General features: G+C 47.2%; 2 protein-coding genes and 1 long non-coding RNA gene across 4 annotated transcripts; all 3 read left to right on the top strand.

The window, feature by feature from the left end:
- The first annotated feature begins 227 nt into the window (after positions 1-227).
- Positions 228-3,869, top strand: LOC122392842 (electron transfer flavoprotein subunit beta-like). The gene is made up of 6 exons (XM_043388164.1): positions 228-379; positions 1,072-1,230; positions 1,805-2,044; positions 2,460-2,600; positions 2,986-3,166; positions 3,406-3,869. The coding sequence occupies exons 1-5, from the start codon at positions 332-334 to the stop codon at positions 3,154-3,156; spliced, it is 759 nt and encodes a 252-aa protein (XP_043244099.1). The 5' UTR covers positions 228-331; the 3' UTR covers positions 3,157-3,166; positions 3,406-3,869.
- Positions 3,870-4,387: 518 nt separating this feature from the next.
- LOC122392843 lies at positions 4,388-6,161 on the top strand. Its single transcript, XR_006258595.1, has 3 exons — positions 4,388-4,400; positions 4,918-5,211; positions 5,519-6,161. It is a non-coding gene; the product is annotated as an uncharacterized LOC122392843 (long non-coding RNA).
- Positions 6,162-9,894: 3,733 nt separating this feature from the next.
- Positions 9,895-14,137, top strand: LOC122392853 (DNA replication factor Cdt1-like). Of its 2 annotated transcripts, none has more exons than XM_043388178.1 (3): positions 9,895-9,976; positions 11,377-12,554; positions 13,031-14,137. In XM_043388178.1, the coding sequence occupies exons 2-3, from the start codon at positions 11,426-11,428 to the stop codon at positions 13,867-13,869; spliced, it is 1,968 nt and encodes a 655-aa protein (XP_043244113.1). In that variant the 5' UTR covers positions 9,895-9,976; positions 11,377-11,425; the 3' UTR covers positions 13,870-14,137. The 2 variants fall into 2 exon arrangements, with proteins under 2 accessions (XP_043244113.1, XP_043244114.1); XM_043388179.1 differs by lacking the exon at positions 9,895-9,976 and adding an exon at positions 10,127-10,141.
- Positions 14,138-14,295: the final 158 nt, after the last annotated feature.

The raw sequence follows: 14,295 nt of genomic DNA, 5'->3' as shown, positions 1-14,295 counted from the left end.
CAATGAATGAAAAAAATACAACATTTTAATGGTTTTCATCATCTGAAAACCTTTAAAATTACAGTACAAAACTGAAAACTGTACACTTACCGGTAAGCATGATACCTTAGCATGCACAAATGAAAAACAAATTATTCTATGATGTCATATGACACCAGAGATTCTCGCTCAGTAAAAGAAGAAAGACTGCCTTGCATTTCTCCTTCCTTGCGACATTCAAATAGAACTCCTCTTTTCTCAAGGGACCTCAAATCCTTTTACAACACGGAGAACGAGGGTGGCACTGTTTTCAAGACTGTTATTATTCGATTTGATTATATAATACGAAATTATGAGGATATTGGTGGGAGTCAAGAGAGTGATTGATTATGCTGTCAAGGTAATAAAATCCTGCTCATTTGATATCACCTATGTTTTAAAAATTGCCGCCCCGAAAAGTGAAAACGGTCAATTTCTCAAAATCATCATAGGCTGAGGCTGAATTGCTTTGTTTGCTCATTCTTGTTGCATGTTGTACATTTTTGCTTTAATTTCATTTAATACATTTTCATTTCACAGTCTTTCCATCTTGTCATAATCACTACATTTCCATGACACATCTAATTCGATTTAGCGGAGTTTCATGTGCGTTTTTCTCGGATAGGTACCATTCACCTTATGCAATAATGACTTGAGTGTATATATTGTTTTAGCTAGCACCTAATCTTATATTTATATGTTTTAAATGGTGTCTAAATGCTATGATTGAGCTAAACCGCTTTGCAAAACTGGCTTAACTTATGTCATGGAATTGTGACCAATGAGTAAAGGAGATATCTGCAAACTTCTGTCATTAAATATCAATGATCCAGGGTCTGAAAGATAGATAGGCACTTCAGCATTTGCTCTGCAACCTACTTATGTATTACTTCAAACTTTTAAGCACTATTTTAACTGGTCAGTTGATTGCATAGTTTGGTTTTACATGGTTATTACTTACCTGGTTTTACTTGGCTTACTGTCCTCTGTCCTTGTGCTAGTCCAAGGTAGGTAGCTTCTAGGCTAACCCCCAAATAACCATTCCTTGTGCAGGTGCGGGTGCGGCCAGACAAGAAGGGGGTTGTCACTGATGGAGTCAAACACTCCATGAACCCTTTTGATGAAATTGCTGTGGAGGAGGCCATCAGACTGAAGGAGAAAAAGATTGCCAAGGAAGTGGTGGCGCTCTCCATCGGACCCACCCAGGCTCAGGTGGGTGTGAGCCAGGAGTGGAGAATTGGAGATGATAGCTTAGTACTGTGCCAAATATCAACAATGACAGTATAGTATGAGCCATGAGGTAGGTGTTTCATATTTGGTAGGTACTTTTTGTAATGGGTATAAAGCATAATCAGCATTCGATAGTGAATTACAACACATAACATTTTACATAAATCCTAAGCATATGTTGAATGAAACCATTTGCCATCAGAACTATGCTTCAAAGCATATTCTGCTTGTCTCTGGCATCTCCTGTTTTTGTGTCAACTGCCATGTGGTGTGTCATAGCTTTTAGGTTTTTTTTTATTTTACATGTCACCTCTTGCCTACGCAGTCATAGGCACTGAGGGACTATCAGTAAGTAAGAATCTGAACTCAGCATCTTTACTACAAATAGGGCTCTAATTTTGTTGAGATGTGAACAGACACATGCATCAATTTTAGCTCCTATGATGCTCTGAAGAGGCCAATTTTACTGGATACACTAGATAAATCAGTTTGTGAGTTTCATCCGCGACACGATGTAGCGACCGATTGGCCTAGTTTTGGCTGGCCTGTGCTCCAGGAGACGCTGCGGACCGCGCTGGCGATGGGCGCCGACTCCGCCATCCACGTGGAGGTGCCGGCCGGGGAGCTGGAGCGCGTCCAGCCGCTGCACGTCAGCCGCATCATCTCCAAGCTGGCCACCGAGGGCAAGTTCGACCTGGTCATGGTCGGCAAACAGGCCATCGACGACGACTGCAACCAGACGGCGCAGATGACGGCCGCCATGCTGGACTGGCCGCAGGCCACGTTCGCCTCCAAGGTGAGCGCCGCAGGCTACTTTCGTTTGCAAGGTGACCATCGGGTGTATTTAGCGTAGTTCGAACGTAGCTTGCATCCGTATGAGTTACACATGCGGACTGCCTTGGCTGCTTGCGCAGTGGACTTTATTTTCCTCGCTAATTTGTCTTTCTTTATATGACACCTTGGTTACAATCGTGATAATTCTGACTATTTTTTAGACGTGATTTGTTGATTCGTTATCGTTTCCCAGCCGAGCTGACAACCTGAATATTCGATCACGTCCTGCTGAGGATTAATGCGCAAAATGAACACACATAATGTGAAGGTAACAACGACATGCTTGCGTTATACTGTGGCCGTGCGATGTGTTTTGCGGTATCGGTGACCGCCCATACCTCCACACCAGCTCGCTCCGACTCCGACTCCCTCCACAGGTGGAGAAGGACGGCGACTACCTGAAGGTGACTCGCGAGATTGACGGCGGCCTGGAGACCATCAAGGTGGGCGTGCCGGCCGTCATCTCGGCAGACCTGCGACTCAACGAGCCCCGCTACGCCACCCTGCCCAACATCATGGTGAGCGACTGACGGATTGGTCCGTACGCCGACACCGGGAACGGTACCGGTAGACGCCGTGCCACAGAATTGCTTAGCTGCTGAGGCTCGCTGATGGAGCCTGCAGCCATCATGAAGGAAAACATTGATTGCGGGCAAAGAACGCCGTTATTAGTCATTACACGCATTGTCCTCTTTTTATTGACTTTGATTGTTTTGTGATTTATCGACAAGGTATCGTCCTTATAATCCCTTTAATACGGAATCGCGCATTTTTATCTCGCATTTGGTTTTGCTGTTATCGGTTAAATGATTGCAGTATGCCCTGAAACTCGCCACTCAACATTAATTTGTAAGCTGACGAGATGGATCACTTTTTGCAATCTCCGATCTCTTCACCCTGCAGAAAGCGAAGAAGAAGCCGATCAAGAAGATGAAGGCGTCTGAGCTGGGCGTCGACCTGACGCCGACGATCGAGGTCATCTCCGTGGAGGATCCCCCGGTGCGCGCGGCGGGCATCAAGGTCGAGGACGTCGATACGCTCATCGCCAAACTGAAGGAGGCGGGACGGGTCTGAGCGACAAATGGTGAGTAACCACCACTGGTGACCAGAAGGTTGTGATGGTGCTGGCTTTTACTTGATTTAAACTGGAATGTGTGCTGATGAAACTATCTGACAGATATATGAGAAACTGATTCCTACTGACTTGTTGGGGGAATATTATCTGTCATTTCTCTCTGGGAAAACGTTGTAGAACGTAGATACCCGCTGTTCCGCTGTAAGATCCGAGCCGTACGCTGATACCATTTCCCTGGCCTTTCTCAGCTTATCGTCACAGCGACTCCAGTAGAGGCTACCGCGAGGCGGAGTCTCGCCCACCCAGCGATGGGTGTCTACAATGCAATGAATATGACCCGGGCCATACAGTGCTCAGCTGGCGTCCGGAGCTGTGAAAACTCCACCGAGGCTACTCGGAGCGGGGTGTCATACAGCTGGGGAGCATCGGGCCGATATGATACAGATGGGGATACTATAGCCCGCCCTCGGCAGTGGGGTGTCGACTCAGACTCAGCACCGGCCGGCCGGGCACGGCGACCTGCGGTGGGCGGATCACGACCGCGGCGCTCCCGTCTCCTGCGATACACCGCTTGGGTGCCCCGAAAATCGGTGCTGAGGATATTTGTATCACTGTATGCGTGATCATGCTGGTTTAGTTTCGGTTTTTAAAATATGGCAGAGGCGAATGTTGGTCAGGTAAACGAATAATACATGTGGCTCTTGGACTTGGTGCCCCATGGCGTTAACTATTCTTCGTACTCGGAAAACGACTGACGATGACTTCTGACGCAACCATGCGTAATTGCGTACTCGATTGACAAATACATAGACTAACAACGACTGACTGATACATACCAATGCCATCCGTGGTACAGTTAACTGACGCACAAACCGGGAAGCCGCGCAGTGGTCAATCCATTAGGTGTTTTTTTTCATATAGGCCTTTGCCTGTCAGAGTATGGCGGTATAGGCCTTTGGAGGGCATGGCTCTTGCATCCTATACATAATTAACCTTCAGAGCCCGACCACTAAATGACGCTAAGGTATGACGTCATCGCAAAACGCTAGCGCGCTGCGCTGCCAGCGCCAGCAGCACACTAGCAGCATTCGCACTCAAATATCTGTTCTCTTTGTACGTGGTTCTTGAGGGCTTCTGTTCCAAAGGCGATTCATCATAGATAACAATGCACGCAACGTCATTCGAGTGACGTCAGGGGTATGCCTTAGCTCCCAGCGCGCTGCAGTGCGCGCAGCGTCGGGCGGTGAAACAGGGGTGCAGTCAAAGCCGTAAATAGGGGTGCAGTGTTTCACCGGTGATAGCAGCACGCTGCTATTCTGCTGACGCCACACTTGTGGTAGTGTTGAGCAATGGGCTTGTTGACGTCTCCATGGAAGTCCAATTTGACACGTGCAAGCAACAGCAGCGTGCTGCTATCACCGGTGAAACACCACCAGGGCCCTGACATGGTCTCGTCAGACCGACCGAAAGGGCCTAATCCAACAACAACAACAAAAAAAAATTGGTTTAGCGATATAAATGTGATGTATGTCAATACTAATAAATTCATCACTGATGCTCTTCAGGGATGCCAGTTGCTAATTTTCTCAAAATTTCGTTCAGGATCAACTGTTCAATCAGCAACGCGTTGCAATCAGCAACCTTGGTTGATGCAGTCCTTGATCAATAGGAGGGCTCAAACATTTTTTGCAGTAGTTTAAGGGTCGGTAAGCATCAGCTGTTCGCCAAAGAAAATAATCGACACTCCTGACGCAATTTAGAAGTTTGTAGCGCGGAACTTTTATATAAGGCAGATAAGGCAAAATTGTGTTCTTACCGTTCTAACTTCTAAGTTCAAGTTCATTTTATTTTGGTTAGAAATGAAGGAGTCAACGGTATTAAGTGTAGTTGCATCAATAGCGTTTGCCCTAGGAATTTTCGTGGGTTATGAGCTTAAAACTTGGAGGATTGAATGGTTGAAAAGACGTCGAGAAAGGCTTGCCAAGAAGCTTGCGGCAACTCAGCAGCAAATAGATAATTTGTCAGAGCGAGAGCGCTACTAGCATGTGGTAAAAGTAAGTATCAATACACATGGATCATTTTTCTTGGTTTCAGTGTTCTCAAAAGATTGCCATGCTGTGTGTGGCTCTCTAATCATTATGCAAGGCGAGGATGCTAGACAAACAAAACAAAGCCCTAATAAAACGGGATCCATATTCAGCTAATAAAGATCACTTTTTTCCATGTGCAGGGGTACTGAACTGAATGGGCATTAAGTAGCATGCATTCTATTAAAATGGATCATTCAGAATCCAAATGAGTACCAAGTTTCTGATAAGTTGAACTGCTGCATGCAACCTCATGCAAAATGGTATTTTTCAGACATTGCAATTCATGGCTGTAAGAGGAGTAGGAGGACTACTAACTGAAGCTGTTTCATCATCATCTGGTGGGTGGATTTTATACAAGAAATGGTGGTACGGGGCACCTGCTTCACCAGACCAGTGTATGATGGTGGTGAAATGCCAGCAACTGCAGACCTGCCCAAATGGAGCTCTATTGCACCAACATGGCAGTGATATGACAAAGTTTTAGCATAGATACAAGGGTAGATAACATCTGCTCAACTTCAACTTGTGACAGGACAGCTGTGACTTGTGAGTGGTCAGACATCCATCATCAAGAGCATGGAGTCATCATTGCTGAAACTGGACCTTAATTGTGTTGTTGCCCATCACAACAGTTGCTGTTTTTTATAATTATAATTGGCTTCATCACTTGTAATAAAATGGTCATTAATTCTGTTTCTAATTGCCCAGTGTGGAAAGATACCTTTCTGACTTGTGCTCAGAGCTCAGACAGCATTGTTGTGCAATATATGCTTTTTTTTTGTCTCACACTCAGTGACTTATTGACTACTGGTTAGTGAAAATGTAAGTGCATTGCTGTTGTAAGAATAACTACGTTTCTGGCACTGCCTTATTGCTGGATGCTTGTGAATAGATAAGGAAAACTTCGGTTGTTTTCCTATGCCTTTTTCTGCATAGTTGATGCATTGAAAAGTTAATTGATTTGAGTTCCAGCAGTATGACAAGTAGTCTTCCCTGTGGCCTAGTGTGTAAGGCCTCCGTCTCGTTACTCGATGGCAGCGAGTTCACGGCCGGGAAGCTCCACGTCCTTTGACCCACGTTCCTAGACCTAGTTCCTCATTACTACTTTCCAGCTGGCAAATGCTGAGAGAGGGCCACGCTCATAGAAAAAGCCTCGCTAGGCCCGAAAGGTCTTTGCCGCCATCTACCTGCGGTACATATTGATTCAAATTGTCACCGGTGAACCGGGTGCGGGCAAAGTGGGGTGGTGCCGTCCGTGGTGTCATTTGCAACGAGCGCTGCTTACCGGGGCACCCGGGCCCTCATAGCCACCCATTCATCCATTCGGATAACAAAAGTATATGTCTTCACTCTTCATCCTACCCCAATGCATTGATATCAAAATGTTTTATGGCGCTTAAATGAAAAATATATTGACACTATGTAAGAATCTTGATTAAGAATCTTGATTGACACATCCTGCATAATTCGACAAGACTTAACACCGCTATATTATCACTGATGACAGCAGACATAATCACATTAATGCTAAACCACTAAAATGATTACTAACTAAGCACTAAAACTAGACAACCAATTGTCAGTGATAACAGGTAATTCCCATTTTGCTACCCACATGATCCAGATCAGCGGAAACTGCTTTCAACCCGGGGAACCTTGGGAAGATCTTGACTCAACAACTCACCGAGATAACCCAAAGTGCACAGGTTTCATTTCAAGGGTTGACTTCAATTCGGAACATGGCGTCTTCTTACGCAATATTGTTTGCCAAGGCGAAATGTGATAACCAAAGTAATGATGTAATCTAGTTGGGAGAATTGCATGGTGTCTACGTTCTTCAGCTAAGCTCGTGTTGTGTGGAGTGAACTACTAGGGCGAGGACTGCGCTTCACTCTCCCGATAACCCGCCGGCCTGCATAACAGGCTCTGCTTGCGTGATCTCCAACTTTGATGGAAACAAAATTTACGCAAGAAAATAACTCGGGACAGCCTCACTCGCCAAGGATATCATAACCGCTATAGCGGTGTATGCTTTCCTTGGGAGTGGCTTTCAGACCAGACCCTGGCTTAAACTGGTGGTATCCGACGCTCAAAACGCAACCGTCTCCGCCACGAAACTGGCACTTAGCGTCGGACGCCAGTGCGGCTCAAACTGAAACTGGGCCAGCACATCGCATCATTCGTCGCATGGAACGACACGCTGTCGCTATCCGGATGGCGGATACAATATGTACGATGGTCGAAGTAATTCAGAGGTGACGAGGTCTAAAACAATTTACACCGTTCACGGTATAAATCTAGCGTTCAATGTGCGGAAAACTTATGGCACTTCATGTGTACCCAGGGGTGTCGTTTTCCGAAAATGATTGGTAGGGCCCAAAGACGGCGGCCGGCCTTATGTGACGGGGCTTACAAGGTAGGGTACCCCCAAATCTGCCTTTCTCATCGGATTTCGGCCACTTATTTTTTCGCCCTGGCCATTGACAAGACAAACCAAAATCTATAAAAAAAAAACTGGAAGTCTAGGTCCTCACCGAGCCCCATGCACAAAATGTGCAGTTATATGTATAGGCAATAGTGTCTGAGAAATGCACGCCATTCTGAAAGAGGCCCACGCCGACTTAAAAGGACGGCTGTGCTGAAAGGGGCCGAAAGGGGCCAGGAACGGCTTTGAGGGTCCAAGCTGACTAAAAAAGACGGCTGCGGGGCCGGGATGGCTTTGAAGACCCACGCCAATTGAAGGCTTCGACAACTAACGAGGTCTCGAAAACCATAATAGTTAGAAAGACCTGCTTGCCAAAATAAAAGAATGACAGTACGAGGGACGTTCAGAAGTTACAGGTCCGACCATGAAGGAGCAGAGAGATAGGTACAGCATCGACTTATTAGTCCAAAAAGTTCATTTATCCAAATAACCAGCGTTAACACATTTCGCGCAGCGTTTCGCGAGAGCCCTCAAGGTCTCCATAATCAAGTGGGTTTTGGACCTATCTTGCACGTCCAAGACGGCTGCTTTCGTCTCCCTGCTATCAGTGAAGTTGCCACTGCTAATTTCCTTATGTTGGGGAAGAGGTGGCAACCAGAGGGTGCAAGGTTCGGAGAAAAAAGTGGATGCAACGACTCGAAGCCACAGCTCACCGCTTCTCTGATCGTCACCCCGCGCATGCACCGCAGGTGGGTATGTACGCAGGTGCGTGGTCGTGGATCAGGTGCAATCTTAATGTCAGCTTCCCTATAGACTCTCCTTGATGTCTATCGAATGGACGCACAGCATCAATTTGCGCCCCTGTTATAGAAAAGAAAAGTGACGAGCAGAGCCCCGTCATTATCCCAAAATGCAACCACTTTATCACCTTGCCGACTAATTTCACCTCGTTGTATTCATTTGGTGGCCGCTACTCGGTGTGCTTCCATTTGCGCAACTCGGTCACGCCTTTAGGGTACGTGTGACGCCCACAATTCCTTTACGGTAACATATGTTGTTCAATGACATCTTCTAGATCTTCTATAAAGCGGCCAAAAACTCGCGCTAAGCCTCCTTTCGAGCTTGCCTTTTCTCTGCAGAGTCAGCAAACGGGGAATACATCTTGCAAAGATCTTAAACATACCACTCAAATTAATATACCTATGGCCTATTCTGGAGCACCGTGGCACCTTCCGAAGTCGGGGTAGGGCCTCCAGCGGCTGGTGTGGAGACGGATCGGGGTCTATTTGGGGCGGTCGCGTGGTGTGCGGCACTCAGAGGCAGTTATGGATCTCAACCAATTGGTCTTTCGAGCCTCTTAGAATCCACCAAGGGCCAGAGTCCAAGACACGACACCTCATTGTCGGCTACATGCACCTACTGTGGCCAGAACCTTTTATATGTGCATATGTGCTTATTTGCTTATCTGTTTATTTTGATATTTTTTATCAACTGATAAGTGACAAAAGATTGGTAGGGCTCAGCGAACATTGGTAGGGCCCAAATAAACATTGGTAGGGCTCGGGCCCTACCAGGCCTATACAAAACGACGCCCCTGTGTGTACCTTTCTCTCTCTCTCTCTCTCTCTCTCTCTCTCTCTCTCTCTCTCTCTCTCTCTCTCTCTCTCTCTCTCTCTCTCTCTCTCTCTCTCTCTCTCTCTCTCTCTCTCTCTCTCTCTCTCTCTCTCTCTCTCTCTCTCTCTCTCTCTCTCTCTCTCTTTCTCTTATTTGTTTGAACATCTAGGAAGTAATACACACGCAGTAAGTAAGCGCACATTAGGCCTGGGGCTGACGCTGTTTTTTTACTATACGCATTACGCATCAGGAGAGCAAACACAACTTAAGTGCCACGTGTGTCATTTCAAAGCTGCCTAGGCGACGCAATCTTCCGCTCAAACACATGTGTACCCTATTCATCTTGTGGAAGTCCATTCCATTGTAAAATTGACGACGGGTGCATTGCTTGGGGCATGGGAACTGTTCTGGGCATGTGCTAGTAAAAGTGGCCGCTCTGATATCTTTTAGAGATGAAGTAGAAGCTATAAAAGCAAAGGAGAGCCATTTTGATGATGAAGGTGAATTGCGACATTATTGACATAAATTCAATTAAAAATTTATTAATAGTTTGGGTTGACCATATCCGACAAAATAAGTTTGCAACCATTGCCTTCATTTATTGCATTGCTGCATAGTTTCAACACTATCTAAAAACGCGCCAAAATTGCGCTCACGCGACGCAGTCTTTGCAAGATTCTTTTGTTGTTTGTGAGTATTTTTTTAATTTTTAGTTATATCATTTTGGTTGGATGCTTATATTGAATTATAAAATATAAAGTCATTTTCTTTCTGCCTGACAAACCTTTCAGCTTTCGACCGTTCAGCCGGTTTATATTGATATAGCCTTGCCACCTTTCAGCCCGCTGCTCATGAGTCATGACGTTAACCCGGTTTACATTGCATTTTTGACGAGGCTCTAGCTTGTTAATTTGGCGATAATTTCGATGCAGTGGTCTTCAAATATTTAGAGGGGATCATTTTGTAAATTGTTAAGCACCATTGGCATCTTTTGCAACATTATGGACGGAGATATAAGCTTGCAACAAACCCTATGTAAACCGGGTTGTTGATGCTGATAGGAAAGGATAGTAGCTTTTCTGTCTGTAGTGTACCTACAGCAAATAAAGCCAATTGCCCGAAAGGTGAAGATCCTTAAAAAGCTAAATTAGCAATGAAAATTCGAGATTTTGTGTAATGATTTTTTTTTTTTTTGGGTGAAAGAGTGCATATCATAGTGCACTTATTACAATGGGAGATGCTTGAGCAGCATAGGTATCTAATCCAAATGACTTGTGACTGGAACTGGCTTCTTGGTGTCAGTTGGAAAAAACTTAAAAATACTGAAATTTTAATATGCATACCCAAAAACCAACTTTAACAAGTTTTCCCTGCATAAGCTTACAAGAGCTTATTCACGCACAATTGTGTCATGCGCCAGTTTTATATGACAAAGGAGAAGTTTTAATTTCATTAAAATGCAGCCTGATTTATGCAGGAGTTTTAGTAAATGTGAAGATGAAGTCTGATTAGATAAAAAAAAACAGAAAGTGGCCACAATTCCAACACTACTCAGTAGTGGTTGATATCTACTATGAGTAGTAGCAGGACTCCTACCACTAGTTGACATGACCCGACCTGGCCTAAACACATGGAGACTTCATCTGTGCCCAAAACTAACATGAAATTTGTAATCAGCACCCAGAAAAACCCTTCAACGACCTCACTATGAAGCTCTGACAGTTCCCGATATTTCTGACTTGTGGGTCATTGACCCAACCTGGAAGGTCAACCAATGACCAAGGACCTCAAAACTGAGCATTATCGGCTTCCTCTCATCACGGGCAAGATGCTGGTATTTTCTGCAAAGCTCTAGCTCGATCTGGGGCCAAATGGCAAGCGGGGTCCAACGGACCTTAAACACCAAGATGGGCGAAGGCTAAATAATACATATTTCTTAAACACATACTGTGATGCTTATATAAGCATGGATGTGGCACTTATCATTTAAGTGTGTTTTTGTTGGGTTTCAGGGAAAAACATAAACATGTAGCAACTAGCAACTATATATTTATTGTTTCCCTTACCATCATCCATCTTTTTTTTCACAGGAGTGAAGTTCTGGGAAGAAGCCAAAAGCAACTAGTTATTCTTGAAAACATGTCACAAAAATCTCTGACTGAATTCTTCCATCCAAGAAAGAGGCAGAGACCAGAGACATTAAAGAATGAGCCAGCTAAATCTGTCTTATCTAAAGGACTAGATGTGCCTGTGAAAAAGGCAAAGCGATTGAAGAGGGATATTGTTGAACCTAGTTCAGCAGGAAATGGGGTGCAGTTCCACCTGAGCAAAGAGCAGGTTTTGAAATCCTTAAAAAGTCAGGGTGATGTGGATTTCCACTCAAAGTCACCTGCCAAACATGCCCATCTTGCCAGACTCAAAGAAAGACTGACTGATTTCAAGACTGCCTCTCAGACCCTCAGGGACTTCAAAGCTGGCAGTGATGCTCTGGGTGCAACAAAAACTGATTGTGGTGTGTTTACGGCACAAGAACCAAAAGCTACAAGTGCCTCGAGGCCACACAACTCGACTCAAACATTTGTGACAGCAAAGAGCGTTCAACGCAACTTGTTTGGAGGATCAGATGATAAGCCTGCACCACAGAAAGAAAAACTCGCTGATAGTGCACCAAGACCGGGAGTGGCTCCGGGTATGTCGCCGCAGAAGATGAAGGAATCGCTGATGAAGTGCAACAACATCGGTCAGCTGAAGGAGCGGCTCGCGGGCTACAATAACGCTAAGCAGAAGCTGAAGGACTTGCAAGCCGCCAAGGAGACGCTCAGCGCCAAAGATCAGATTTCCAAGCCCAAACAGACGCTGGAGTTCGAGATCACCAGCCCAGTGAAGACCCCCAAGAAGAGTATCGCCAGTCCGTCCCCTAAGAAGACCCCGGCGTACGAGCGTTTCCAGCACCTTCTGCACGACACGCCCTCGACGCTCTCCCTGCCGTACAAGTACCGCTTCCTCAAGGAGGCGTTCCACTGCCTGGATACTGTGGCCTCCTTCCTCCACAACAGGAAAGAGATAATCACATTCAAGAAGCTGAAATCGTCAGTGCAGGAGATGCTCACCAAGAACTTCACCGAGGCTCAGCTGGCGCAGATCAAGACGGTGTTTCCGTTTGCCTACATCTTCAGGCGAGAGAAGAACCTGCCCAACCACAAGGTGACGCCCAACAACAAGAACAAGTGGCAGCTGACGCTGGAGGTCAACACAAACTACGAGTCCGGTGAGTTGATGGAGCTGTCTACTACTGACGGCACTTTTCCAACATTCCTATGTCCTATACACTCGTTGACGAATATTTCGTTGATTTTGAGCTACGCGTGACTGTCGTATGGAGTACCGGCTAGTTTCTCCCACCGATGTAGTGATCTGGTATATTGTGACTTGTAAGGTTCGCATGAACTACGTCTCAATAGTATTGCAGTCACAGAGAGGAAATCGGGTCCTTTCAGCATTCATGTAGAAATAGTAAATAGCTGGAAGTGGTTCAGCTTGGGTTTAGCCTCGTTTTATGAAAGGCTTATTTGACTCATGCACTTAAGTCGTTTGACAGCCTCCAGCGTCTCTCTGGAGGACGTTTCATTTGGATGGCCAGATGAAGCCAAAAAAGCAGGAATGTTTCCCTCACACCCTCAGAACTTTGGCATTAATCCGTTGAAACGTATTTTCCCTAAATGACATGAACCTCCGGGTTTCCAGACATGAAGTCTCCGGCGCCGGCCGCCGAATCGGTCGGCTCGGCGCCGCAGAGTTCGGTCGAATACCGCAAACTCACGCCGGGAATGCTGCTGCAGCGCGGGCGCATCTTCCACGCGGCGCTGGTGGACCTGGTGCTGCAGCACCACCAGGAGTTTCTGCTGCAGCTGGACCCGCCCGTCACCGTGGATCCTGCGCGCATCACCCGCTGGCACCCGCAGTTCCCGCTGGAGGCGGTGCCCGACGTGCCGGCCGCCGAGCTGCCACAGCCGCCGGCCGACGAGACGGGCGGCACGGCGCGCGACGTCCTGGAGCGCGCCCGCCACATCGTCTCCAAGTACCCCCACCTGCGGGAGACACTGGAGGCGGTGGCTGGCCCGGCGCCGGAGGCGGCCCCGTCCGAGCCCCAGCCCGGCCCCAGCGGCGCACAACCGGCCGCACCGCCGGCGGGCGCCGGACGGCTGCCGGCCGGACTGCTGGAGCGGATCCGCGCGCGCGAGGCGGCGCGTCAGCAGCGGCTGATGACCCGAACCCCGGCCGAGAGCCGGCGGCTGAACATGCTGGCCCGTCTGCCGCAGCTGGTGCGCAGCCTGCGCGCCACGTTTGTCACGGAGCGGCGCGCCGCGCTGCCGCTGGAGACGGTGATGACGCGGCTGTCGGACAGCAGCCGCGGCCTGGCCGAGTGCGACGACCTCCGTAAACACGTGGAGCTACTGGCAGAGGAGGCGCCGCAGTTTGTGCAGATCGTGCAGCTCAAGTCGGGCACCTTCGTGAAGCTGGTGAAGGACGTGGATGTAAATGCTGTTGTGGCGTCGCTGGAGAAGAAGTTGGAAAAACAGTGATATTATAGGGCTGACTCGTCAGCTGATCAAGGCAATGACACAAGCCTTTCGTGGACCAAGCCTTACGTAGCCCTGGTCCACATGGACTTTGGTCCGCGTGATAGCCCGTTGAGCAGGGCTATCACGCATCGCATGTCTCGATTTATTACTCTTTTTTTGTCACATTCATTTTCGCTGCCTGCCATGGGTTCACCACACCATACACGTCACCTACGACTAATCTGCTATGAAACCGGCCATGCTCAAATACATCTGTAATTTCGTAATTCGTATACCTTTGTTAGGAAGAAGTAACTTGCTTAACAGACGGACTCTGACCTTCAGGTTTAGCTGACAACCTCTGAGGCCCGCAGTAATGGTGCTCATACTGCCCTCTAATTGTGTGCACCGTTTCTCGCTTAGCGGTTCCAAAAACAGGACGCTGGT

The sequence above is a fragment of the Amphibalanus amphitrite genome, unplaced genomic scaffold (genome assembly GCF_019059575.1).
Source record: "Amphibalanus amphitrite isolate SeventyFive unplaced genomic scaffold, NRLGWU_Aamphi_draft 000503F_arrow, whole genome shotgun sequence".
NCBI lineage: Eukaryota > Metazoa > Arthropoda > Thecostraca > Balanomorpha > Balanidae > Amphibalanus > Amphibalanus amphitrite.
Note: the sequence above shows the minus strand (reverse complement) of the source record. Positions and strands in the feature narration are given on the sequence as shown.

Excerpts from the sequence above, each read along its gene's own strand:
- LOC122392842 (XM_043388164.1), top strand. The coding sequence starts at position 332 with ATGAGGATATTGGTGGGAGTCAAGAGAGTGATTGATTATGCTGTCAAG. Across the intron at positions 380-1,071 it reads TGATTGATTATGCTGTCAAG|GTGCGGGTGCGGCCAGACAA; the intron begins GTAATAAAATCC and ends TTCCTTGTGCAG. Across the intron at positions 1,231-1,804 it reads TCGGACCCACCCAGGCTCAG|GAGACGCTGCGGACCGCGCT; the intron begins GTGGGTGTGAGC and ends CCTGTGCTCCAG.
- LOC122392853 (XM_043388178.1), top strand. The coding sequence starts at position 11,426 with ATGTCACAAAAATCTCTGACTGAATTCTTCCATCCAAGAAAGAGGCAG. Across the intron at positions 12,555-13,030 it reads CAACACAAACTACGAGTCCG|ACATGAAGTCTCCGGCGCCG; the intron begins GTGAGTTGATGG and ends CCGGGTTTCCAG.